This window comes from Gadus macrocephalus, chromosome 15 (genome assembly GCF_031168955.1).
Source record: "Gadus macrocephalus chromosome 15, ASM3116895v1".
NCBI classification, from domain to species: Eukaryota; Metazoa; Chordata; class Actinopteri; order Gadiformes; family Gadidae; genus Gadus; species Gadus macrocephalus.
In genome coordinates, this window is record NC_082396.1 from 6,864,920 (window position 1) to 6,892,346 (window position 27,427).

At 53.7% G+C, this 27,427-nt stretch overlaps 1 protein-coding gene and 1 long non-coding RNA gene across 2 annotated transcripts in view; one reads left to right on the forward strand and one right to left on the reverse strand.

The window, feature by feature from the left end:
• The window catches only part of LOC132473777 (cullin-9), a 29,615-nt gene extending 5,160 nt beyond the window's left edge, over positions 1 to 24,455 (reverse strand). The window contains exons 1-36 of the mRNA XM_060074035.1: positions 24,236 to 24,455; positions 22,083 to 22,784; positions 21,024 to 21,178; positions 20,160 to 20,756; positions 19,678 to 19,819; positions 18,590 to 18,783; positions 17,949 to 18,156; positions 17,159 to 17,374; positions 16,843 to 17,035; positions 16,176 to 16,377; positions 15,636 to 15,826; positions 14,987 to 15,183; positions 14,230 to 14,372; positions 13,773 to 13,861; positions 13,213 to 13,318; positions 12,625 to 12,852; positions 12,022 to 12,112; positions 11,700 to 11,871; positions 10,960 to 11,065; positions 10,289 to 10,384; positions 9,718 to 9,893; positions 9,029 to 9,162; positions 8,630 to 8,812; positions 8,002 to 8,162; positions 7,634 to 7,816; positions 6,966 to 7,129; positions 6,047 to 6,275; positions 5,577 to 5,772; positions 5,319 to 5,467; positions 5,014 to 5,140; positions 4,242 to 4,447; positions 3,792 to 4,063; positions 2,889 to 3,015; positions 1,797 to 2,045; positions 748 to 888; positions 186 to 350 (exon numbers count right to left, since the gene is read on the reverse strand). Coding sequence (XP_059930018.1) covers positions 186 to 350; positions 748 to 888; positions 1,797 to 2,045; positions 2,889 to 3,015; positions 3,792 to 4,063; positions 4,242 to 4,447; positions 5,014 to 5,140; positions 5,319 to 5,467; positions 5,577 to 5,772; positions 6,047 to 6,275; positions 6,966 to 7,129; positions 7,634 to 7,816; positions 8,002 to 8,162; positions 8,630 to 8,812; positions 9,029 to 9,162; positions 9,718 to 9,893; positions 10,289 to 10,384; positions 10,960 to 11,065; positions 11,700 to 11,871; positions 12,022 to 12,112; positions 12,625 to 12,852; positions 13,213 to 13,318; positions 13,773 to 13,861; positions 14,230 to 14,372; positions 14,987 to 15,183; positions 15,636 to 15,826; positions 16,176 to 16,377; positions 16,843 to 17,035; positions 17,159 to 17,374; positions 17,949 to 18,156; positions 18,590 to 18,783; positions 19,678 to 19,819; positions 20,160 to 20,756; positions 21,024 to 21,178; positions 22,083 to 22,779 — 6,885 coding nt within the window. The 5' untranslated portion in view covers positions 22,780 to 22,784; positions 24,236 to 24,455. The remainder of the gene's footprint in view (positions 1 to 185; positions 351 to 747; positions 889 to 1,796; positions 2,046 to 2,888; positions 3,016 to 3,791; positions 4,064 to 4,241; positions 4,448 to 5,013; positions 5,141 to 5,318; positions 5,468 to 5,576; positions 5,773 to 6,046; positions 6,276 to 6,965; positions 7,130 to 7,633; positions 7,817 to 8,001; positions 8,163 to 8,629; positions 8,813 to 9,028; positions 9,163 to 9,717; positions 9,894 to 10,288; positions 10,385 to 10,959; positions 11,066 to 11,699; positions 11,872 to 12,021; positions 12,113 to 12,624; positions 12,853 to 13,212; positions 13,319 to 13,772; positions 13,862 to 14,229; positions 14,373 to 14,986; positions 15,184 to 15,635; positions 15,827 to 16,175; positions 16,378 to 16,842; positions 17,036 to 17,158; positions 17,375 to 17,948; positions 18,157 to 18,589; positions 18,784 to 19,677; positions 19,820 to 20,159; positions 20,757 to 21,023; positions 21,179 to 22,082; positions 22,785 to 24,235) is intronic.
• LOC132473779 (uncharacterized) lies at positions 15,220 to 15,739 on the forward strand. The gene is made up of 2 exons (XR_009529476.1): positions 15,220 to 15,342; positions 15,381 to 15,739. It is a non-coding gene; the product is annotated as an uncharacterized LOC132473779 (long non-coding RNA).
• Positions 24,456 to 27,427: the final 2,972 nt, after the last annotated feature.

The window sequence follows — 27,427 nt, forward strand, 5'->3', positions numbered from 1 at the left end:
TGTTGTGAGCCCTGATTGGCAGATTTATTTTTGTCGTGAGCCCTAATTTGGCTGGGTGCCGTGTGCTGTGAGCCCTGATTGGCTGAGTGCTGTATGCTGTGAGTCCTGGTTGGCTGAGCGTCCTGTTTTGTGAGCCCTGATTGGCCGAGTGCCGTGTGGCATGTGGCGCGCCCTGATTGGCTGACCTCGGGGAAGTTGCAGCTGAAGCAGGAGGACCAGCAGCACTTGGAGCAGGTGCCCATGCTGCCCAGGCTGTCCTGGCAGAGCACCTGGTCGCAGCCCTGGGGGTTGGTGCACCACGTCAGGTTGGAGCAGCTCTCCACGTAGCCCCGCAGACGGGCCTGCTCGTACTGGGGAGAGAGACAGCCACCGTCAGAGAGAGAGAGACAACCACCGTCAGAGAGAGAGAGAGAGAGAGAGAGAGAGAGAGAGAGAGAGAGAGAGAAAGTCAGAGAGAGAGAGAGAGAGAAAGTCAGAGAGAGAGAGAAAGTCAGAGTCAGAGAGAGAGAGAAAGTCAGAGTCAGAGAGAGAGAGTCAGAGTCAGAGAGAGAGAGTCAGAGTCAGAGAGAGAGAGTCAGAGAGAGAGAGAGAGAGAAGAGTCAGAGAGAGAAGAGTCAGAGAGAGAAAGAGAAAAAAGAGAGAGAGAGTAGAGAGAGAGAAAAAGAGAGAACAATCAAGAACGAGAGAGAGCAGAGTCTGTGAACTCCAACATACACCTCATCTGGCGGCCATGTTTGGGGGGGTTACCTTGGCGACCGTTTCCTTGTCGTTGAGGATGCTGAAGAAGAATTGGGAGGTGGGCTGGGAGCGGCAGTCCGTGATGGGGCAGGTGCAGCTCATCACCATGTTCTGCTCCACCCGCGCACTCAGGTACTTCTGCCAACAACACTGCAACACCACCCAGTTAGTACTACACCACCACCCATATAACACCACAGCAGCACCCAGTTAGCTCTATAGCACCACCCAGTTAGTACGACAGCACCACCCAGTTAGCACCACCCAGTGAGCCCAACAGCACCACCCAGTTAGTACGACAGCACCACCCAGTTAGCACCACCCAGTGAGCCCAACAGCACCACCCAGTGAGCCCAACAGCACCACCCAGTGAGCCCAACAGCACCACCCAGTGAGCCCAACAGCACCACCCAGTGAGCCCAACAGCACCACCCAGTCAGTCCAACAGCACCACCCAGTTAGTACCACAACACCACCCAGTTAGTACTAGAGCACCACCCAGTTAGTACCACACCACCTAGTTAGTACTACAGCACCACCCATTTAGTACCACCCAGTTACTACAGCACCACCCAGTTAGCACCACCCAGTGAGCCCAACAGCACCACCCAGTTAGTACCACAACACCACCCAGTTAGTACTAGAGCACCACCCAGTTAGTACCACAACACCAAGTTAGTACTACAGCACCACCCATTTAGTACCACCCAGTTACTACAGCACCACCCAGTTAGCACCACCCAGTGAGCCCAACAGCACCACCCAGTTAGTACCACAACACCACCCAGTTAGTACTAGAGCACCACCCAGTTAGTACCACAACACCAAGTTAGTACTACAGCACCACCCATTTAGTACCACCCAGTTAGTACTAGAGCACCACCCAGTTAGTACCACTACACCACCCAGTGAGCCCAACAGCACCACCCAGTTAGTACTAGAGCACCACCCAGTTAGTACTAGGGCACCACCCAGTTAGTACCACTACACCACCCAGTGAGCCCAACAGCACCGTTAGTACTACAGTACACTCCAGTCTCCATGGCGATGCGTCTCACCAGACAGCAGTAGTGCAGGCAGCTGAGGGTGGGCGGGGCCGGGCTGTCGGCTGGGCGGGGGCTGAGGCAGACGGGGCAGGAGGAGGCGGGGCTGGGGGCGGGGTCAGGGTTGCGGGTCCTGAGGCCGGCCGCCAGCACGGCGGCCTCGGGGTCGTCGGTGTAGCTCTGCACCAGAGCGTCCACGTTCCACCGCCAGGAGGTCAGCAGGTGCTCCGCCCAGTCCGGGTCCACCGCCAGGGTCCCCGACACCTGGACACAGGACACAGGACACAGGTAGGTGTGTGGCACGTAGAAGATACATCCCATAGGTAATACCTCATGGATAATACATCCTATTGACAATACATCATAGAAAATACATAATACATCCAATAATACATCCTATACATAATACATCCTAGATAATACATAATGCACCCAATAATACATCATAGAGATAATACATCCTATTGACAATACATCATAGATAATACATAATAAATCCAATAATACATCATATAGATAATACATCCTTGATAATACATCATAGATAATATATAATACATCCAATAATACATCATATAGATAATACATCCTAGATAATACATCATAGATAATATATAATACATCCAATAATACATCATATAGATAATACATGATACATCCAATAATACATCATATAGATAATACATCCTATGGATAATACATAATACATCCAATAATACATCATATAGATAATACATCCTATAGATAATACATAATACATCCAATAATACATCATAGAGATAATACATCCTATTGATAATACCTCCTATTGATAATACATCATAGATAATATATAATACATCCAATAATACATCATATACATAATACATCTGAGATAATACATCCTATATAATAGATAAAATAGATAGACAGTACATTAAAAAATAAATATAACTCATAGAAATATATAGACAGAGGGGTGGAGAATTGCTAAAAGAATCAAATTTATTCTCATCCTCAGTACAGGAAGACGTATAGAAATATAGAATAGACACGGTTGAAATATCTAGAAAATAGAGCTGCAAAATGAAACAGATAATACAGAAGGATTCTAGAATAGGCACGCACCATCTGGACGGTTCTCTGCATCAGCGCGAGGACCTCGTCCTGGGTCATGGTCCGACCCATGGAGAACAGCACCGCCTCGAGGCCCCCGTCCTCCGCCGGGTGGGAGGCACTGAGCAGCCCCCCCGCGCTGCACACACACACACACACACACACACACAGGTCAGCTTAAAATACATTCAAATCCCGTCAACCTGACCCATTACATAGAAACACATAAAATTAGTCAACCATTCCAACTTTGTTCATCGATTTAAATGTCATCCTAATAATGTTCAAACTCGTCAACTCTGTCTTTTGACTAATACAAATCGAATCTTTATCTTCATCATATTTAAACGGAGTCAAATGTACTCCTTTAGGTTAAGAGTCATTCCCTGAAGTGTTCACGTGCACATATGTATAAACCTACACACGTGCGAGCGAAGGCACACTCACACCGCACTGCAGAGAAACGAGAACAAAGGGAATCAGCCAAGAAGTTAAGGTTGGACTATCTCACAGAGGAGGTTGAACACTGAGCCTGCTAAATGGGATTGGTGATTTAACAGCCATGGTAGTCGATAAGGATTGATAAGGAATTCCCCAGAAGATCTTTGATTTGCTTTTGGAGCTAAATAACAATAAATAGGCAACAGTCGGGGTTCAAAAGTAATTTTTTTTATTTAAAATTTGAGGTTCTCCACTTTGATATGATTAGATTTTTTTCTGTATTCATAAAATGTATGAAACTTGCAGGATGAACACCCACAGACACACACACACACACACACACACACACACACACACACGCTCTCACAGAGACAGACACACTCTCACAGAGACAGACACACACACACGTTCTAAAAGATCCAGACCACAGAGGCTCCTCCTCATCACTAGGGGTTCTAAAGGGTGGGCTCACACCTTAGGGGGTTGCCGTGGTGACCGCTGGCCCCGCCTCCCTCGGCCCCCAGCTGGCCGCGGGCGAAGGAGAACTGGGCGCGGCCCTTCTTGGGCGTGGTGGGGCCCTCGGCCACGTACTCCACGATGTGGGGGCTGTCGTCGTGGCGACGCAGGTAGCCCTGGCTGAGCACGTGCATGATGCAGCCGAGCACGTCATTGGTGGAGCAGCTGAAGGGCAGCAGGGAGGGGCCCCCGCTGGCCACGCCCCCTGCCTTCTGACACGTGACCATCACCTGGGGGGGGGGGAGAAGAGGGTGGAGGAGACAGAGAGGGTGGGACAAGGAGAGAGAGAGAGAAAGAGAGAGACGTTGGTTAGACTTATAATCCATAAATAAATTTAGATGAATACAAATGCACACAATTTCGGAAAATCTGGTCTGGCCCCGGGTCCGGCAGGGTCTGGCCCCTCACCTTGAACACCAGGTTGTCGATGTGGATCTCCTTCTCCGTCTTCATGAGGCTGACGATGGTGCAGTAGATGTAGTTCCTCTTCCTCTCCAAGGCGTCGGCCGCCGCCTCGTCCACGCTCAGGTAGGCCTGGCGGGGCAGCAGGCTGCGGCAGGCCCCGCCCCCAGACACGCTGCCGGCCTCCGCCCCCGGGTTCAACCGGAGCACACCTGACCGCAGAGCAACCAATCACAATCCATCCAGCTGGGGCAGGACCAATCACAGCCACCGGCCTGATCTGGTCACACTGGGGCTGGACGAATCACAGCCACCGGCCTGATCTGGTCACACTGGGGCTGGACCAATCGCAGCCACCGGCCTGACCGGGTCACACTGGGGCTGGCCCAATCACAGCCACCGGTCTGACCGGGTCACAGAGAAACAACAGTATATCGTTGTCGGTGCAGTTAGGATGTTCATAGAACCAAGTGCAAAGCACTGACAATCATTAGGCTAACCCATTCCCTGTATACAACAAAGATAGCTAGGAGAAGACGCTACATGAAGATAAGTACTATTTTTAAGTGCAAGGATTCACAAAACACAATAAGTATGGTGCACATAATGAGCCCAGGTGAACTCTAAACAAGCTGGTCGTGAGTCTTTTGTAGGTGGTCCTGACAGCCCGTGTCTCTGATGGGGACTGTGAGCTCCACCAGTGGTGGTGATGAAGTAGGTGGAGCAGCCCCATCACCTCTCTGTAGGGTCTGTGTGTGTGGACTGTGGGGGGGCTCACCCTGGGTGAGGTCACTGGGGTCGCTGAGCAGCAACAGCCCCCCCTCCACGGTGAGGGGGGCCAGGGAGTGGGCCACAACGGAGGGGGGCAGCCCCGTCACCTGCTGGAGCGCCTCCACACTCAGCTCCTGGAACACACACACGAGAGACACACTATTAAAAACGTTTTTGATTTGAAAATGTATACGGTCAGAGAGTGTGTGTGTGTGTGTGTGTGTGTGTGTGTGTGTGTGTGTGTGTGTGTGTGTGTGTGTGTGTGTGTGTGTGTGTGTGTGTGTGTGTGTGTGTGTGTGTGTGTGTGTGTACCTCCTGGTGGTTGAAGTGCAGCAGGATGAACATCTGGAGGGTGGAGACGTGCAGCGTCCAGCGGTTGAAGCTGAGCTCCGCGTGGCCGAGCCACGTCCACTGGAGCCGGCGGGGCTGGCGGCTCTGGAGGGCGCCGCACATCACCTGGGCTGCACACACACACACACACACGTTACACATCAGATTGGCCACACACACACACACACACAGACGGTGAAGCGGGGGGGTGGGGGTACAGACTTTGGGTGGGGTACTTACTGTGGGTGTAGAAGGTGCTGAACTGGCTGAGGTGGGAACAGAGTCCGGGGGGGAAGTGGACGCTGGGGTCGTCAAGGTAACAGGGGGCGGAGACGGCCCAGCAGCGAGGAGACAGGATCAGGATGTGGACGTCACACTCCTCCTCAGGCTCCTCCCCCTCCTCCTCAGGCTCCTCCTCTTCCTCCTCCTCCATCGTCTACACAGCCGGGAGGAGACAGACCCCAGACCATCACCGTGGAGACCAACGCAGCATCAGGAGGACCAACCTGGGGTCAGCACTAGGCTGGGGTCAGGACTAGGCTGGGGTCAGGACTAGGCTGGGGTCGGGGGGTCAGCACTAGGCTGGGGTCAGGACTAGGCTGGGGTCGGGGGGTCAGCACTAGGCTGGGGTCAGGACTAGGCTGGGGTCAGGGGGTCAGGACTAGGCGGGGGTCAGGACTAAGTTGGGGTCAGGGGTCAGTCCGGTCTACCTGGGAGGGGTCCTGCGGGGCGGGGTCCATCAGGCTCTGGTCCGTCAGCCCGTGGTCCAGCTGCTGGAGGCGGTACAGGCTGAACTCGCGCCGCAGCTCGCCCGACTCGGCCAGGTTCTTGAGCATCTGCTCGGGGAAGCGGTTGGGGAAGCAGCTCCCGATGTGCTGGGTGACCAGCTCCTCTAGCCAAACGTCGCCCCCGCTCAGCAGCCGGTCGCCCAGGTAGTACCTACGCCACAGTCACCGTTACACCACATTATAATAGCGTGTTCAATAACCCAGATAACGTATCCTCTACACACATATAGCCAATATCCTCAATGTGTCAAGAAGAATATTGATATATTGATGTCTCAAAGTCGCTTATTCTAAACACGGCAGGGGTGTGGTCTGCAACCCCGCCCCCTTGCTGTAATATGGTAGGGGTGTGGTCTGAAGCCCCGCCCCCTTGCTGTAGGATGGTAGGGGTGTGGTCTGAAGCCCCGCTCCCTCTAGCTGTAGTATGGTAGGGGTGTGGTCTGAAGCCCCGCCCCCTTGCTGTAGGATGGTAGGGGTGTGGTCTGAAGCCCCGCCCCCCTTGTTGTAGCATGGTAGGGGTGTGGTCTGAAGCCCACCCCCCCCATGATGTAGGATGGTAGGGGTGAAGTCTGAAGCCCCGCCCCCCTTGTTGTAGTATGGTAGGGGTGTCGTCTGAAGCCCGCCCTCCCTTGATGTAGGATGGTAGGGGTGTGGTCTGAAGCCCGCCCCCCTTAATGTAGGATGGTAGGGGTGTGGTCTGAAGCCCCGCCCCCCTTGCTGTCCGATGGTAGGGGTGTGGTCTGAAGCCCCGCCCCCCTTGCTGTCTTATGCTAGGGGTGTGGTGACGGTCAGAGGCCATCATGCGGGCTGGCCTCCCCTCTGATTGGCTGTGTGTGGGCACCTGTAGAAGTGCTCGAAGGTGCTGGCCATCTCCAGGCCGGACAGGAACAGCATGGGCTCCAGGAACTGCTGCAGGCGCTCCTGGCTCTCGCGGCGCTCCGCACGGCCGCTCACCTGGATCCTCTGGATGGCCTGGTCGATGTACTGGGCGAAGCGCTCGCTCACCTGCACAGAGCAACTACCGTTAGCACTAGCATGGGGAGAGCTAAAGGCTCACCAGAGCTACCCGTTAGCACTAGCATGCCCAGAGCTACCCGTTAGCACTAGCATTGTGAGAGCTAAAGACTTACCAGAGCTACCCGTTAGCACTAGCCTGCCCAGAGCTAAAGGCTCACCTGAGCTACCCGTTAGCACTAGAATTGTGAGAGCTAAAGACTTACCAGAGCTACCCGTTAGCATTAGCCTGCCCGGAGCTAAAGACTCTCCTGAGCTACCCGTTAGCACTAGTATGGTGAATGCTAAATGCTCACCTGCACACCACAGCTACCATTAGCACTAGCATACCCAGAGCTAACGGTTCACCTGAGCTACCTCTTAGCAGGACTCACGTGGACAACCTAGGTAGGACTCACGTGCACGCTCTAGTGAGGAATCACGTGCATGCTCTAGTGAGGAATCACGTGCAATGCCCTGAGGAGGACTCACGTGCACACTCTGGGGAGGACTCACGTGCACGGCCCTGAGGATGGACAGCTGCAGCAGGGCGGCGGAGAAGCCGGTGCGCAGCGCGAGGGCGAAGGCGGTCTGCTGGCCGAACAGCTCCTCCATGGCGCGCTTCAGACGCACGTACAGCCCGCGGTACCGCTCCACGAAGTCCGGCAGGCCGCAGCTCACCTCCAGGAAATCCTTCACCTGAGGGGGACAACCAATCAGCTCCCGCGGGGCCAGAGGACCTCAAACACGATTGGCTGTCCAGTCATTCAGAAGGCACTCAAACCAAGAGACGCTCGGTTCATCTTCTCAGAGGTCGCTGGGTGTCTTGCTCGACAGCGACAGCTCACGCCCCGAGAGGCTGCTGACGGGACAGGCGTCCTTACCTGCTGCTCCACCACCCCCTGCCAGCAGAGGGCGATGCCCGCCACGCTGCTGCTCTTCATGCGGCCGTAGATCCGGGGAGAGGAGGACGAAGAAGAGGAGGAGGAGGAGGAGGAGGCTGCCGCTGCCGCCGCGGGGTCCTTGTTCTTCCCGTCTTTGCCGTCTAGAGGAAGGAGACACAGGGGGAGGTCAGCGCTTCTGGACGGGAGGTCGCCGGTCAGAGGTCAGACCCGTCTTTCGGACGGGACCGCGGTAACGAGAGCGAAAGTCCTCGACGGTCTGGAAGGAACTGGGAGAACGCCAACAACGGAAAACTAAAAAAAGGTTTCAAATTAAGCTTTGAGTCGTTACCATGGCAACCGCAGCCAACAACATCAACAACAACAAATCAATATACAATAAACAGCCAAACTATCAGTCTATAATATCTGTAAATGGATAGACCAGCTCTAGCTCCACCTCCACGCCAGATAGGCCAGCTCTAGCTCCGCCTCCTAAAGGGTGACCTCATCCTTTGAACATCGCAGTCGTTTAGAAAGAGACTGGGGGTGACGAGGCGTGGGGGCGGAGCCCGCGTCACATGTACTGGCCAACCGCCACCGTCGCCACGGTTACGTGCGGCGGACTCACTGGACTTGACGGGCGGCTTGACCTCCTCCACGTGGCCGGTGTCCACGTGCACCAGCAGGTGGGTGAGCTGGCGCACGCGGCAGTTGAAGATGGCGGGGCGTCCCTTGTTGCGGCGGCGGGCCGAGCGGGCGTTCTCCAGGTACTCAGAAAGCAGCCAGGAGAGGGGGCTGACCGAGGTGGCATCTGGAGGGAGGGGGGAGAGATAGAGAAAGAGAGAGACAGGGAAGAGGAAGGAAAAGAAACTAAAGTTACTTCTCACTGTAAATAATTGTTTTGAGTGTTATTGAATTACAATTATAATGCATGTCTTTATAAGTATTGTTTTCCCATCTACTTTGGCTGTGAGTCAGTCAGTCAGTCAGTCAGTCAGACAGACAGACAGACAGACAGACGCCGCACCTGGCAGGGCGATGCTGTGGACGATGGGGGTGATGAGGGCCTCCCAGCAGGTCCCGCCCAGTGCCTCCGCAGCCTCCGCGTCCGGCAGGAAGCGGTCCGCAAACAGCTGCTCGTGTTTCAGAGCGCTGTTCAGCCTGCAGACAACACAGCCCTTTAATACCCCTCCTTAATACCCCAGGTACTGTTCACTAGTGTTCAGCCCTTTAATACCCCTGGTGCTGTTCACTGGTGTTGACCCCTTTAATACCCCTGGTGCTGTTCACTGGTGTTGACCCCTTTAATACCCCTGGTGCTGTTCACTGGTGTTGACCCCTTTAATACCCCAGGTGCTGTTCACTAGTGTTCAGCCCTTTAATACCCCTGGTGCTGTTCACTAGTGTTCAGCCCTTTAATACCCCTGGTGCTGTTCACTAGTGTTCAGCCCTTTAATACCCCTGGTGCTGTTCACTAGTGTTGACCCCTTTAATACCCCTGGTGCTGTTCACTAGTGTTCAGCCCTTTAATACCCCTGGTGCTGTTCACTAGTGTTCAGCCCTTTAATACCCCTGGTGCTGTTCACTAGTGTTCAGCCCTTTAATACCCCTGGTGCTGTTCACTAGTGTTCAGCCCTTTAATACCCCTGGTGCTGTTCACTAGTGTTCAGCCCTTTAATACCCCTGGAGCTGTTCACTAGTGTTTAGGGCGGTCACCTGTTGAAGAGCAGCAGCAGCTGGCTGCGGTCCTTCAGGACGTCCAGGCACCAGGTGTGGGCCTTGGTGCTGTAGAACAGGAAGGTCCGGCAGCACAGCTGCTCCTTGAACACGGGCCAGAAGGTGGGCTTGGGGCCCAGCACCTCGAAGCCGTGCACCCGGGTGTCGATGCCCCCCTGGGAGAACCACAGGCACGTCACTAAAGTATCACACAGTGACTAGAGACGATGGACCACATGCATGCACGTTACTAAAGTATCACACAGTGACTAGAGACGATGGACCACAGGCACGTCACTAAAGTATCACACAGTGACTAGAGACGATGGACCACATGCACGTCACTAAAGTATCACACAGTGACTAGAGCCGATGGACCACATGCACGTCACTAAAGTATCACACAGTGACTAGAGACGATGGACCACATGCACGTCACTACAGCATCACACAGTAACTAGAGACGTGTTCCCACACTGCGGCTGGTGACTGACTCTCCCCTGGACCTCTGATCACAGAGAGAGCCAGCGTGGCCACCGGGGGATCCTGGAGGACAGGGAGGACCTCTCACCTGCTGGCACCTCTTGATGCGGATCTGGATGATGGACCAGAAGCGGGTCATGTTCTCCAGAAGGACCACGCGCCGGGCCGAGGGCGGGACGTTCACCTGCAGAACCAGAGGAACAACCACTCAGCTGGGAGTCATGACGACAACCAGGTCAACCATGCATCTGCACACACTGTACGGAGCTAGCAACCACAGAGGAACGTTTCAGAAACACATCGGCCAACGCCTCTCGTGTACTGGCCATCTGCTGGGAACACAGTCAGGATAGTGTGTCACCGTCACACACCTCAGGGAGCCATCTTGAAGGTACTGAATATGTGCTGCTCTTAGGGGCTGTGTGTCACCACTAGGTGATGGGTGTATAATGACATAATAATAATAATAATAATACATTTAATTTAGAGGCGCCTTTCAAGACACCCAAGGTCACCTTACAGAGCATATAGTCATCATAAATCGTTTAAAAAAACAAGACATTGTGAAAATAAAAAAATAAAAAAATAAAAGAAATAAGTAAATATAATAAATAAAAGAAATAATAAATAAATAAAACAAAAACAAGACAAAACAAAACGAACAAACAATCAAAACAGTGATCAGTTAGACGTTGTGTGCGAGTTTGAACAGGTGTGGTGGAACGGTGAGTTTGCCGGGCGCGGAGGTGATGGACTCACGGTGTTGAGCTCTGCGTTGATGTTGTTGGGGTCGTCGCCCCCCAGCACCAGGATGCGGGCGGGCATGTAGCTGGAGTCCTCGCTGGCCACCTGCACCGCCAGTTGCCTTGACGACGCAAACGAGAGGACAGGGTTAAGGCTCGGCCGGCGGAGGAATGCGTCACAGTTTGGAAATCAAAGAGGAAGGATGTGTAGGGTCATTTGTTGTTGCTCTTTTAGTGTCGTGAGGTCAAAGGTCAATAAAGAAGAAGAGCATCCGATATGCTTTAAGACTTAAATTGACTAATGACATTTCAAGTGCGAGTAACCATTACAAGCATTTTTTTTTAAATCTACCTTTTTTAAAATCGACCTTCTGATATCACAAGTGGCCGTTTACCACCTAGATGTGTGCTGGATAGATCAGTCTACCAGCCTACCCAGTGGACTGTAGCAAACATTGCCCTTCTCTCCGTCATACATCTAGGTGGACACGCCCATTTGTGATGTCAGGACGGCTTGTACCGGCTAATCACACACACCTGGTGGCATAATACGTCACATTAATTAGCTAGCTTAATGGGGTCGGGCTCAGTGTTGGGCTAGCTGGGCGATGTAGCCTGATCACATTAAGCTCAACAGTGACACTTTTGTTTCTAGATCACGGCTACCTCAATAGTTAGCCTGAGCACATCAGCTAAGCTAATCAGGCTAAACACCATCAGATCAGCCCTACACCACCAGGAACACATGAGCCCCACCTGATCACCACGCCCTTGTGGACGTAGATGTTGATGAAGTGGGAGCCCGTGCAGCCGTTGGACTCCCAGTAGGTCTTGGGGTTTTTGTCGGTGAGTTTGTTGGCTCGATGGTGATTGGACGAGACCACCACCTTCTCCCAACACTTGTCCTCCTTCAGCTCCACGCTGGAACCTAGCGGAGAGATTCACCGTCAACATCTGAGTCCGTCCGACCGAATGGGAACCACACAGGACAGCCCCACACCCGGAACGAAAACCTCCACCCTGGTCTCACAGGACCGCCCCATATCCAGACCGAGACCAAGCACAAACACCCCCACACCTTGACACAGGTTCCTCAGGAACACGTCGAAGAAGGGGATGTTGATGGGCTGATGGCTCCGGCGGTGCTCCTCAATCTGACCCAGGACCATCTGAGAGGAGAGACCAGAGTATACTTTGGACACGAACCTCAGAGGAGAGACCGGAGTTAACTCTAGACATGAACCTCAGGGTAGAGACCGGAGTTAACTCTAGACATGAACCTCAGGGGAGAGACCAGTGTTAACTCTAGACATGAACCTCAGGGGAGAGACCAGAGTTAACTCTAGACATGAACCTCAGAGGAGAGACCAGAGTCAACTCTAGACATGAACCTCAGAGGAGAGACCAGAGTCAACTCTAGACATGAACCTCAGAGGAGAGACCAGAGTTAATTCTAGACATGAACCTCAGAGGAGAGACCAGAGTCAACTCTAGACATTAAGCTGAGAGGAGAGACCAGAGTTAACCCGAACCCAGTACCGTCCGGCTGGGATTCGAACCACCTATCCACCCTAGATGCTAATGCCTTGCTCGACCTCCTGAGGTAGCCCATGCTAATGGAGGGGCAGAGCGGTGGTCTCTATGAGGAGAGACCACCTAGGAGGAGGAGCTGGGCGGGTACCTGGATGCAGCCGGCCAGGATGCTGGTGGTCATCTTCTTGTAGAGGCTGGCGTACTTCTCGCAGTCGCCCACCAGGTCGCGGAGCTCGGGCAGCATCAGCAGCGTGGTGCCGTGCTTGTCCAGCGCCTTGGCCAGGATCTCCTTGGTGCCCAGGCGGCACATGACCACGGCGTAGTCCTTGTTGAGCGACGCCAGGCGGTACAGGAAGCGGATGAACTGCTGGACCACCTGGGGAGAGACCGTACAGGTAATTCACCTGGGGAGAGACCGTACAGGTAATTCACCTGGACCACCCGGGGAGAGACTGTACAGTCTCTCCCCGTTACCTGTAATTAATCCTAACACTATTCTCAATTAACCCCACAGCTGAACACACCCAGGGATTCTCTGAGAGTACGTCCCACTGATGCACATCCATCAGCCGGGGTTTCCTCTGTTCCCACGACAACAGACGTCTGCATCCAAGTCAACCAGTTCAACTGTTGTTCCACCCCATTGTTTACAGGCCGCCAGCCTTCCCGTGATCCTTTGCACCATGCACCATCACGTCTGATACAGAGTCAGCTGGGGGGCTGGCGGTCTCCTCACCTCACGCTCGTTGACGAAGGCGATGATGGACGACAGGCAGGGCTCGATGCTCTCGTGCCAGGGCAGGATGTCCTCCTGGTGGTCGTCCAGGAACTTGTTCAGTATCCTGCTCGCACAGAAAACACAGGCTCAGCCCTGCTACTATTAACCACATGCCACATGCCACAGCCTCTGTCACTCATGAAAGAGCACAAAGTCGCTCACCAGCTTGTGCAAAAGACTGAGTTCACCTAGACTCTGCAACTTTTGCACTTATTTTTTTGTTGTACGTCCTAGCAATTAGCATAGTGTAGGGTCTTATCCTAGCTATCTCTGTTCTATACATGAATTAACCAAGCGATTGTTAGTGCTTTGCACTTGGTTCTATGAACATGTTTACTGTTCCAACAGCGATATATTGTTGTTTCTTTCTTCTGACAAACATACTAATTGTAAGTGGCCTTGGATAAAAGCGTCTGCTAAACGCCCTGAATTTAAATCTAATATCGCTGAAAGCCCACATCTGGCCTCAGCGTACACTGGAGCTTCAGAGTCTGAGGCCACGGCCTGGGGGAAGCTACCTCAGGATGGAGAGCTGCACGTCGCGGTCCGCCCGGAACTGGTCCAGCAGACGAACCAGGACCTGGTAGGTGTCGCGACTCCGGGTCACCTGAGATAACATCCAATCATATCACAGAGAGATGGGAAAGGTTAATACATACCTACTGATGAACCAATGAAATTACAGAGGGATGGGGCACGTTTACAGATACCCATTGATTAACTGACCTTTGGGTGTTAACTACTAATTTATTGGTTAATTGGTGGAGGAGTGTTACCTCCTTATTGGTTAATTGGTTCAGGGCTGTTACCTGCTAATTGATTCAGGACTCTGTTACGCGCTAATTGTTAATTGGTTCATTGGCCGAGTGGGTTACCTGTGGGTTACCTGCTAATTGGTTTATTGGCTGAGTGGGTTAGCTGCTGGTTAATTGTCTGAGTGGCTTACCTACTAATAGGTTAATTGGTACATGTTACCTGGTTGCGTTCCTCCAGCGGAGACACGTCGTCACTCAGCAGCTGCTCCAACGACAGGATGAGCTCTCTGGTCGGACTCAGCTCCTTCAGACTCGCCGCAAACATCTCCAGCTCCGTGTCCTTGAAGCCCAGGTCCTCGACGTCTGCTCACGCACGCACGCACACACACACACACACACACACACACACACACACACACACACACACACACACACACACACACACACACACACACACACACACACACACACACACACACACACACACACACACACACACACACACACACAATTACATACCTAGTCTACTCTAAACAACACACCTCATGCTATTAAAATACCAGTCACCATTACAATTAGTTACAACTAATATGCCATTTACGTTTAGCCAACGCTTTTATCCAATGCGACTTAAAATCAGTACATTTGTCAGTGGAAAGAGAAACAACATTCCCCATATACAAAAAAGAACCAAGATCAATAATAAATAAATTGACCATAACCCGACCAGATAGAAATAAATGTGTATAAATAAAACAAATGTGTATAGCACCTTTTTAAACACCAAATAAACAAACACATAAACAACACAGGAATGGCAGCAAAACCCAATACACAATCAATACATATTAATACTAATGATCACCTACAGAGCCTGGTACCCCAATACATCATCAATACATATTACTTGGATTACTAATAAACACCCCATAAACCAACACAAACAGCACGGCAGCGCCCCGGGAGGCTGGGAGTACCTCTGCTCTCCAGCTTGTGCACCATGGAGATGTGGTTGAGGGCGATGACAGCCAACAGGGTCTCTGAGCGCGGCCGGCCCAGACACTTCTTCAGCACGGCCGTCAGACCGCACGCCAGCAGCTGCTCCGCCAGACTCTTGTGGTTGGAGATCAGCATGATGACCACCAGCAGACCGTTCCTCACTGACAGGGTGGAGCTGCAGGGAGACGGGTCAGGGTCAGGAAGACAGGTCAGGGTCAGGTAGACAGGTCAGGGTCAGGTAGACAGGTCAGGGACAGGTAGACAGGTCAGGGGCAGGTAGACAGGTCAGGGTTAGGAAGACTGACAGGTAGACAGGTCAGGGACAGGTAGACAGGTCAGGGGCAGGTAGACAGGTCAGGGCTGGGTAGACAGGGTCAGGTGAACAGGGTCCAGTCATCAGCCTGCCAGCTAGACAGATCACGGCCTACAGACTGGTCAGGTAGACAGGTCAGGGTCAACAGACAGGTCAGGTAGACAGGTCATGGTCAATAGAGTCTTTCTGCACCTGTGCAGGTAAATAGTTCAATAGGACAGCGGTTTTCAGGCTGTGTTTTTTATTGGAGATCTCTGTACATTAGACTGTGTCCGTGCGTGCGTGGGGGTGGGTGCCTGTGCATGCGTGTGTACCCCTTGGTGGTCAGCATGAGGTCCAGCGCAGCAGGGATGGCCCCCAGCAGGCTGCTGGAGCCCTCCGGAGCAGCAGAGCCGATGCTGGAGAAGATCTCCAGCATCATCTGGGTCCCGGACTCAGAGAGGGGCAGGCCGCTGCCCACGCAGCGCAGGTCGTGTTTACTGGCTCCCGTGATCACCTTCAGAGCCTGGTGCCAATACATAATCAATACATCATCAATACATAATTCATATTAATACTAATGCTCACCTTCAGAGCCTGGTACCAATACATAATCAATACATCATCAATACATAATCCATATACTAATGATCACCTTCAGAGCCTGGTACCGATACATAATCAATACATCATCCATATAAAGACTAAAGATCACCCTATAATAGCAGGGTACCCTGTGTTACCCAGGGTATATAAAGTAGAGCCTTCCATCATTAGTTTCTCCTGTACTAAAAGCGCTGTGTAAATAAAGGCTGATCGGACCAATACATGTCAACGGGCCCAGGGAGGGAGGGGGTCAGCGGGGGGGTACTCACCGCCAGCCCCACCTGCTGCACATGGGGGGCGCTGGAGAACTGGTGCATGCAGGACAGCACTGAGCGGACCCCCCCCTCCGTGGCGAAGGGGACCCTCCAGTCGTACTTCAGCATGATGCCCCGCGTCAGACGGAGGGCCGACACCGCCACCTCCTTATCGGGGGACCCCAGCAGCTCCACCAGCAGGGACAGCACGCACTCACTGCAGGGAGATGCATACTCTACCTTTAATACTGTGGGACAGCACGCACTCACTGCAGGGAGACGCATACTCTACCTTTAATACTATGGGACCGCACGCACTCAGTGCAGGGAGACGCATACTCTACCTTTAATACTGTGGGACAGCACGCACTCACTGCAGGGAGACGCATACTCTACCTTTAATACTGTGGGACAGCACGCACTCAGTGCAGGGAGACGCATACTCTACCTTTAATACTGTGGGACAGCACGCACTCACTGCAGGGAGACGCATACTCTACCTTTAATACTGTGGGACAGCACGCACTCACTGCAGGGAGACGCATACTCTACCTTTAATACTGTGGGACAGCACGCACTCACTGCAGGGAGACGCATACTCTACCTTTAATACTGTGGGACAGCACCCACTCACTGCAGGGAGACGCATACTCTACCTTTAATACTGTGGGACAGCACGTACCTGATGGACTGGGTGGAGACCGCCCGGAGGGTGGTCTTCTTCTGGGCCGTGTCCTCCTCCACCGTCCGGGTGAGGAACCTCATGCCGGCGATCTGCTGCTCCAGGTCGGTGCTGGTGGTCCTCAGGAAGGAGACCACCTCTCCCATGGTCTCCAGGGCCGACCGCTTCCCCCCGAAGCGGGCACTGTCAAACACTAAAACACAACGGAGGGGGCACTGTCAAACACCAAAACACAACGGAGGGGGCACTGTCAAACCCTGGACATGTGTGCATGTGTGTGTATGCGTGTGTGTGGCCGTGGCCGCGAGCCTCCTACCCTTCATCTTCTCGTCCAGGTCGTCGGAGGACCGGGCGTCGTCCTCGGAGGGCAGCTCGCCCTCCTCCTCCTCCTCCTCCTCCTCCCCCTGATCCTCCTCCTCTTCGCCTCTCCGCTCCTCCTCCACCTTGGGCTTCTTGGACCCGGAGGCCATGGAGGAGGAGCTGGGGGGGGACGAGGCCGGCCTCCTGCCCGGGGGGCCCCCAGAGGCCTCCGCTGGGGGACAGAGGGAGGAGAGGCTTTAGAGACAGGGGCTGATGGGCAGTGAAGAGCCACGGAGCGGCTGAGAGGACCCTGAGGACCTCAGGTCAGAGTGGAGCAACGAGCCACTGGGAACATGGGCTAGGGCTGAACCACTTGGGGAAATAATCAAATTGTGATTATTTAAACCAATACTGCAATTGCGATTTTTAAAGTTCCTTATGTTCTGTATTATTCACTAAACAAGAGACAATAAACATAATTCTCATTCTATAGTATGACCAACACGACATTGTAAGCTATCTCTATCTGTGTTGAGATTAATTGACATTATAATGTTTTATTACTATTGAATTGTAAAAGAAAAATAAATACTAATCTTACTGATCTCCATTCTCCAGTCAGTAGCTAACGATTTTATTTAAAAAACATTATCACAGCCTTTGTGATTTGCATATCTCTTTCTATTACATCGCGATGTCGGTTTGAATTAGATTAATCGTTCAGCCCTATTATGGGCTACACTAATAGAGTGGCGTTGAGGTCATTTCCTGGTTGAGATCCTCCGCCTGATTGGTTGGCTGCTCACCCATGAGCTCCTCGTCCTCCAGGTCTCCGCCCCCGCGCCGCAGGTACAGCTTGGAGAAGGTGTGGGAGCACAGCAGGTCGGGCAGGCAGGAGCCCGACAGCTTCTGGGTCAGGTAGTGCAGCAGCTTCTTGGCCACGCCCCCGGGCGGAGTCAGGTCAACCAGAGCCGTCTCGTCGAGGTCCGCCTCCCCCACCTCGTCGAGGTCCAGCTAACAAGAAACATAACGAGGACACTGAAGGGAAGAGTGCAAACAGCATGTAGCGTCCCTGGTTGGGCCGCCTAGCCCTACCAAGTTATGAGGAATAATGAATCTAGCTGCTCCCCCATCAGCTGAGTCTAGCTGCTCCCTAGCCAGGTGAGTTCACCTGTTTACCAGGTGAGTCTAGCTGCTCCCCCACCAGGTGAGTTGACCTGTTCACCAGGTGAGTCTAGCTGCTCCCAAGCCAGATGAGTCTAGCTGTTGCCCCACCAGGTGAGTTCACCTGTTCACCAGCTGAGTCTAGCTGCTCCCCCACCCGCTGAGTCTAGCTGTTGCCCCACCAGGTGAGTTCACCTGTTCACCAGGTGAGTCTAGCTGCTCCCCACCCAGCTAAGTGCACCTGTTCAACAGGTGAGTGTACCTGTCCACCAGGTGAGTGTACCTGGGTATCAAGGCTCTGCTGTATGATTCTGTTGGCCTCCATCTGCTGCTTGGGCTCCAGTTTCTTGATGAAGAAGAGCACCTCCCACCACTCGGCGCGGCTGAGGCAGGCCGCCTCCTCGCCCTGCCGCTCCTCAGACATGTAGGGCAGAGAGTAGAGTCCGCCCGGGGGCTTGGACAGGAAGGTCTGCCTCACTGTGAACAGAGAAACCCTCCGTTAGGGGAGAGGCCGCCACCGGCCACTGAGGTCACCGCTACATAAGTGCAGAGAAAATCCAAATTGAGCACTGTGGTTTGTGAATCTAATGCAATGCAACGTCAACCTAATAAGCCATTATGCACAATTCCCATCGTTTCATCACAATATTTTCACTTTCACTTTTGCCCAGAGCGAATCGTTTGCCAAGACACCAAAGATAATACTGTAACATAATAACACTCCAAACGTCCTGCACCGAAGGGTACGGTACGAGCACGTGTAGCGTTACAACCCCAATCAGCTCCTTCATTACGCTGAGAGTAACCTTTTATGAATGGATGCTGATATTTCAGATATGTTTAACTTTGCTTTGCTACTACTACTACTACTATGCCGTTCTATTTCTCCTGTTTCATTTACCATTCTGTATTGCGTATTTTGTGGCATGGGTTTTATTGCTTTGCGAACTGCTTTGTGATAAAGGACATCTCAGCCTCAGGAGGTAGAGCAGTTGTCTTGAAACCGAAAGGTTGCTAGTTCAATCCCCAGCTCCTCCTCACTGAGTGTTGATGTGTCCCTGAGCAAGACAGTGATGGCTGTCGCCATGCATGGTTGACTCTGCCGTCGGTGTGTCAATGTGTGTACTAACCGACGTAAGTCGCTTTGGATAAAAGCGTCTGCTAAATGCCCTAATTGTAATTGTCCGGCCGTCAACGAACGTATCAAAACACAGCAGGGTTTTCTGATGTTCTCTGCATGTGTCGTCAATGAGCTAGTCATGTGATGGGATCGGATTGGCGCTGGAGTTGCGTGCTCGTTGATACCCGATACTATATTTAGGGCAGTAGCGGAGGAATTTCCGATACTGGTATCGGTGAAGCTGTACTCACCGGCGGTCAGCTTGAGGGTCTCTGTGAGGGCCGAGCTGACCTCCTGGCTGTCCTTGTCAGCAGAAGCCCCGGGCCCTTCGCCCAGGATCTCCACCATGTGCCAGTGGACCCAGTAGGTCCGGGACAGGGAGTTCCAGTGGACCTGCAGCAGACAGCCGACACACGTTATATATACTCATTAGTCCAGCATTAAGACCGGCGACGCCAAAGTGTACGTTACATTGTCTGTTTCTGTCTGTATATCCAATACTACTAACTACTAACTTCTAACTAACATGGAATAACCAACAGGAGCTCACCATCCATCAGGGGCTAACTAACAGGAGCTAACCATCAGGGGCTAGATAACAGGAGCTAGCTAACAATTAGGGGCTAAATAACTATAGCTAACAAACAAGAGCTAGCTAACAGGAGCTAGCTATCAGGGGCTAGCTAACAGGAGCTATCTCAGTAACCAACCAGCCAGTAGGTATAGTGCTCACCTGTACAGGTGGGGAGCCGTCGTTGCTGTACCTGAACTCTCCCTCATCGTTGGCGCTGACCTCGTCGTAGTCCTCCAGCATGCGCACCGTCATGCCGCTGGCCAGGTTGGCCTGGACGTACTCCACGTACGCCAGCCGGCTGCTGAAGTCCGTGCGCGTCTTGAAGCCGCTGGAGCTCTTCCTCTTGAGCGGCGCCGCGGCGGCGGCGGCGGTGTTCGTGGTGACGGCGACGGCGGCGGCGGCGGCGGTGGCGGGCGTGGGGCCGCTCACGGTGACGGAGGTGAAGCGGGGCTGGAAGATGGAGCGGAGGATGGGCCGCGGAGGCTCCTCCCCCTGGGCCCCGGGGCCGGGGGGGCGGTTGCGGTCCCAGCCCATGACCCGCACCAGCTCGGAGATCAGGTTGCCCATCGCCATGGAGAAGTGAAACTGTCGCCGGAGACGGGGTTGCTCGTCCGGGGAGGCGGAGCAGGGGGAGGAGGCGGAGCCGGCCTCCTGTCTGTCAGAGCTAGACTCCACCCCCGCCGTGTTGAGCTTGTCCATCAGAGAGGTGACGCACAGGTAGCGCTTGACCAGCGAGAACAGCAGCTTGCCTGGGATCTAGAGACAGACACCATATAGGGGGAGGGAGGGAGGGAGGGAGGGATGGAGGGAGGGAGGAGAGCGGAAGGGGGAGGCAGCATCACATAGGGAGGGAGGGAGGTACCATCACAGAGGGAGGGAGGGAGGGAGGGAGGGAGGGAGGGGCAGAGAAGGAAGGAAGCAGCGAACATAAGGAAGAGCATGGATAGAATAAAGAATCCAGGTTTAATTCCGGTGACAAACAGGCCATGCCCCGGCTCCTGCTCCCCAGCACCTCCTGCCTACCTGCGGGAGGTGGATGCCCTCGAAGGAGATGCCGTGCTCCTCGGAGGAGGTGGTCTCGGCGAACAGCTCCAGCAGGGTGTAGCGGTTGTCAAAGTCCATGTGCTGCTCGATGCCATCCTGCTGGCTGAGGGACAGCAGCACATAGGCCCTGCTGCCTACACACACACACACACACACACACACACAATAAGAGTATTGAGGTTGCAAAATGTGCATGCACACACAATATCTGTCACAGATAAAGCAAATCAACACACACACACACACACACACACACACACACACACACACACACACACACACACACACACACACACACACACACACACACACACACACACACACACACACACACACACACACACACACACACACACACATCACCTGACAGATGTTATGAAGGCTGTAGTTGAGGGCTTAATGCGTTTAAAATGTAATTAGAGATGATTATGGACTATTCAATTTTACACAAAAACAGAACCATCTCTGACCACGCACACACAAACACATCATCAAAACACACACATAGCCCATAGCTTCTGGGTTCAAGTCCCTATGGGTCAACCACACAAGCCCCCGCACTAATTACGAAAAACACTCCGGAAGCATCCAGACCGCTCCGAGTCATGTGACTAAAATAACCGCGCCGTGATTGGACCAGACGGAGCTGCCGACCAGGAAGAGGAAGGTGGTTTCCTCTGTGGCAGAGAGAAGCTGTGCTGCCACTGAACACTGAAGGAGTCATGCAGAAGGAATGCAGCGACAACATGAAACGGTTCTTTCCAGAACAGACTTGCAACAGGGACAGCGCCCCCCAGTGGTAAACACAGCCCACTGCAGCTGCTGGGTCTGGCTGCGTTGGTCCCAGGTAAGCAACAACCATGACAGACCCAGGTATCTTGACACAGAAACACAAACACTAAAGGGCACAAACATCCTTATCTCAAACACACACCATAATTAGGTAAAAACCACTCTCACACACAAACAGACACACTAAAGGGTCCACACATACACACTAAAGGGTACACACACACACACACACACACACACACACACCTGCGTCGTGGGAGGCGAGGGCGCGCAGCATCTTGCCGGCACTGCGGCGCGTCTGGCTCTCCTTGTTGCAGAGCAGCTCCATCAGCAGGTCCAGGGCGCCCGTCTCCCGGAACACGCCCACCAGCGCGCCGATGCCGGCGTAGGCGCTCAGCACGTCCACCGTGTGCGTGGTGCAGTTGGGGAAGTCCCCCTTCTTGGCCATCTGCTTGCGGGCGCGCCGCACCAGGTTCTGGACGTCCTCCTTCATGTCCTGCAGCTCCGCCTCGTCGAAGGTCGACCCGGGGGTGAACTGCCCGCGGCGGGCCCCGCCCCCCCCCTCCTCCTCCTCCTCCGCCGCCGGGGGCCCCCGCTCCTCCTCGGGCCGCGGGGGCCCGGGCGCGGCGTCCGCCGGCCTCTTGCCCAGCAGGGTGGGGCAGTTGGCGTAGACGTCCTCCGTGGACATCCACATCAGGACGTTCTCCGTCTTGCTCTCCACCGATGAGGTGGAGCCGCCCCCGGCGCCGGCCCCGCCCCCATCCCCCTCGCCGGCCGCGCCCCCCTGGCCCGTGCCGTCGTCCAGGGCGACCAGGGTCCAGCGGACCAGGTACTCGGTGTGGCCGTCCTGCGTGCGGCGCTGGCGGAGGAGCTCCTCGGGGAAGGCCTGCTGCCGCGGGCCCAGCTGGACCAGGAGGTTCCCCTTACGCCGCTCGCCCACCATGCTGCCTACAGGGGGGGGGGGGGGGACAGAGCGAGAGAAATAGGGTTAGACAGGGGGGAGGGAGAGATAAAGAGATGGGTGAGAGAGACATATGGTAAGACAGACAGAGAGGTCACACACACACACACACACACACACACACACACACACACAGGAGAGAGAGAGACATAGTGTTAAACAGGAGAGAGACTTGTTGTAGAGAGCTTGCGTAGAGAAAGCACCAGGACCCCCCCCCCCCCCCAACACACACATGGACCGTCGGTTACACCAACTCATCATCTAATCTCTACTCATTAACCAGCGGGCCAGAGCAGTGCGGCTGGTCTCTGGACCACTAGGAATCCCTCAGCCATTCCACGTTTTCTCGTTCAGCATTATTCATGACGACCACGCCCCTTTTCGTTTCAAAATTATCACGTGTTTGTGCGTTTCCAAACTGTCATTATTTGGTTGGAATGAAAGTGAGGGCCCCGTCTTACACCAGGAGGGACACCTGCAGGCCCTTTCTAAGCCCTTGAGGGTGACCTAGAGGCCCTGTCTAACACCTGGAGGGGGACCTACGGAGCCTGTCTAACACCTGGAGAGAGACCTACGGACCCTGTCCATCACCTGGAGGGAGACCTGGAGGCCCTGTCTAACACCTGGAGGCCCATTCTAACACCTGAAGGGCGATCTGCAGGCCCTGTCTAACACCTGGATGGAGACCTAGAGCCCCTGTCAATCAGCTGGAGGGAGCCCTGGAGGGAGACCTGCAGGCCCTGTCTAACACCTGGAGGGAGACATAGAGGCCCTGTCTAACACCTGGAGGCCCACCTGCAGGCCATATCTAACACCTGGAGGGAGACCTATGGGGCGGGTCTAACACCTGGAGGGAGACCTATGGGGCGGGTCTAACACCTGGAGGGAGACCTAAGGGGCGGGTCTAACACCTGGAGGGAGACCTAAGGGGCGGGTCTAACACCTGGAGGGAGACCTAAGGGGCGGGTCTAACACCTGGAGCTGCTTCTCCGCTTCCCATGTTGGGAGGTTAGGTATCTAGTTCGTTCACATGAATGACAATGGGAGAGTACTCCTGAACACAAAGGCTGACACACTGTCAGCTGTTCTCTAGCGAGTTACGAGCGAGAACAGAAGTAATCAAACGCCGCTCAGGTTACTGTTTAACCAAGTATCAAACCATAGCCTGAGCCGCACGTCAGTCCACAACACTCTGACTCTGACAGTTCAACAACAGTTTAGCCGCTCGGAGTCCGGGAGGCGGCGGGTCGGGGCGTCACGTCCCCCCGGAGGACGTTCACATGGCGGGCGGTCACCACTCGAACCCCGGGGCGGACGAGGCGTGCCGGGCCCGCCTTTGGAGCCCCAGGTCCGGGTCCGACAGGGAGCTGCTGGCCCGCGGTCCGGAAACGAGACACGGACCCTAAACCAACCAAGAGCCCCGGGCGTCCGGTCTTACCTGCCGTAGTGTCACAGACTTTATATTCGATACTTCGTCTTGAGGGTTCGTTTTGAGGTTTCGTTTCGTGTGTTTTCGTCACTCCTGTGGACTGCGTGTAATGAGCACTGTGGCCATCGCTCTTCTTCTGCTGGGCGCCTGGCAGCGCGCGCTACCGCCACCTGCTGGACGCTCTACCACCACTTACTGGGCGATCTACCGCCTCCTGCTGGACACTGTATTACCCCAACCCTATGTACACTCACAATGGGTCTATATTATTGTATTATTACTATCTTTATAGTATATTATATTATACTACACCTGAAACCCCGGCAGTCATGGTGCATTGGTCTGCAGATCATTGTACGAACTCCTTTTAATTTGTCCTATTTTTAATATCGATACATTCAGATGCTGGATACATAATTCTAGGCGCTGTGCGGTTTTCATCTTTCTAATAAATGCTGCAATGCTGCAGTGTGAACCTGAGGGACTCTTTCCTGAACACCAGGGGGCGCTGTTGTCTAATTTAGGGATATCAGAGAGAGAGAGAGAGAGAGAGAGAGAGAGAGAGAGAGAGAGAGAGAGAGAGAGAGAGAGAGAGAGAGAGAGAGAGAGAGAGAGAGAGAGAGAGAGAGAGAGAGAGATAGAGAGAGAGAGAGAGAGAGAGAGAGAGAGAGATAGAGAGAGAGAGAGAGAGAGTTGTTGTTTGAATAATGTTATATTTGTTATAATGTTATGTTTTTTTACTTGCTGTGCTTTGGTAATGTAAATGTACGTTTCCAAAGCCCTATGATTCTAGATCACCGATCTCTAGATCGACGGTTCTCTAGATCTTTTAGAAACTAGATCGACCGATCTCTATATCGACGACCGCTAGATCGACGGGACTCTAGATTAGATCAACGGTAGTCACTAGATCCTAGATCAACGGTAGACTCTAGATCCTCTAGATCGACGGTTCTCTAGACTAGAGCGACGGTACACTAGATCAATGGTAGCCTACGATAGATCCTCGTCTAGATCGACGGTTCTCTAGATCGAAGGTCCTCTAGATCAACGGTAGCCTACTCTAGATCCTGTCAAGATCGACGGTCCTCTAGGACCATGCGGTCGATCCTCACTCCCACCACTGCGTTGCACCTCGCTCCCCGCTCATCTCTCTGCTGGTTCGGTTCTCACGGTGCCACCGTCCGGGGAACAGGGGGTACTCTGTAGGCTACCGTGACAACATGTAGGCCAGCCCACCCAGAGGACGGAGCCAGTGTTCCCCCGACATGGGGGTTGAAGAGGCGATGCTCCTCAGTGTGTGTGGACCGTAACGATACGTGACTCTATCTGGACGGTGCAGCAGCCTATCGGTGTGTGTGTGTGTGTGTGTGTGTGTGTGTGTGTGTGTGTGTGAGAGGGGAAACTAACAGCCAGATGGTGAGAACCGAGGACTGTGTCGCCTCGTAGGAGCGCAGTGTGTGTCGCAGAGCGGCGGTGTGGACGCCGATGGACCCCCGGCTCTCTTTCCCCTCGGAAGGTGAGACCCTCCGGTAGCGGTGCCGTGAGACCCCCCGGTGTGTCCCGCCGCGGACAGAATCGCACCACGATGACATCACAGGTGAGTCCGTGTGACATTGACGGGTCTTCTGACTGCCGAGCGGACTCGGTGGTCTTCTTCAGGAGACGGGGGGCACAGTGTTCTGCCTCCTGTTTTAAGCGAGTAAATGTATGTGTGTGTGTGTGTGTGTGTGTGTGTGTGTGTGTGTGTGTGTGTGTGTGTGTGTGTGTGTGTGTGTGTGTGTGTGTGTGTGTGTGTGTGTGTGTGTGTGTTTTGTTTGCGCGTGTGTTTGTGGGTGTGAGAGAGAGAGAGCGAGCGTTTGTTTGTTTGTTTGCGTGTGTGTTTGTGCGTGTGAGAGTGTGTGTGTGTGTGTGTGTGTGTGTTAGAGAGAGAGAAAGCTCGTGTGTGTGTGTGTGTGTGTGTGTGTGTGTGTGTGTGTGTGTGTGCCCGCGTGCGTGCGTGCGTGCGTGCGTGCGTCTCAGTCGCAATAAAAATATCTTACGCAGACGTAAATGTTTCTGGGAGCGGGTGAACCGAGTGGTTCTGTGTTGATGTTCCACGTCAAACCATCCGCGGTCTCTCCTCCGCGGTCTCTTCTCCACCGTCTCTCCTCCGCGGCTTCTCCTCCGTGGTCCCTCCTTCTCCACGGTCTCATCCTCCGCGGTCTCTCCTCCACATTCTCTCCTCCGTGGGAATTCCGTTCGGATCCGATTAGGGATGGAGATCCCCTTTACTAGCCGTTGATCGGTCAACATGTAACCTGTGTTCATTAGGTTTAGGCCTTGACTGATGAAGAATACTGATCCTAAACACCTTAACACCGTTCAGTTTGAATGAACGATGCAGTTCCATTTGAACAAGACCACGATTATTCCCTGCTGGTGGATGTTGACGAATAAACTTGACAAGAGACAAAGTCCGAATCTGAGTAACAAACGAGGACAATTCAGATGTGTTACATTGTTTACCATTTTAAACAAATAAATTCTAATTAACGGGCAAATTAAATGCAGGATTTAGTTGAAAAATCTTTTGGAGCGGTGTTTAAACGTGACATTTAATGTTTCTCGGCCATCCTGCTTCTAAACCTTAGTGTTTAGAACCAGGATGGCTGAGTGGTCCTAAACCTTAGTGTTTAGAACCAATCAGCTATCTTGGTTCTGAACGTTAGTGTTTAGAACCATTTGGCGATCTTGATTCTAAGCCTAAGTGTTTGGAACCAGGATGGCCTGCAGGTGATGAGACCCTAAAGCCGGTATGAAGTGTGTGCTGTTCCTCCTCCACAGGGGCCGCTGCAAGGAGCCTGATGCCCGCCTGCAGACCCCGCTGAGGGGCCCCTCCAGTCCCGCGGGCCCCAAGCTCTGAGCCAGGAGAACCATGGACAGCAGACCCCGCCAGTGGGGCCCGCGTGAGGAGGTCCAGTCCGTCCCCCAGAGACTCTCTCCCCCCTTGGGCACAGGGGGGAGGAGGAGGCGGAGGAGGAGGAGGTGGTGAGGCCTCCTTCAAGCACAACAACGGTCTCATAAACACTGTGGAGCCCCGGCCCTTGATCTATGCGGCCCCCCACTACCAGCTCAACGGGGCCCCTGGGTTGGCGGCCCCCCAGCCCCTGAACCCCTCCGCCCTCCCCCACGCCCTGGGCCCCTGCTCCGCCCCCCCGG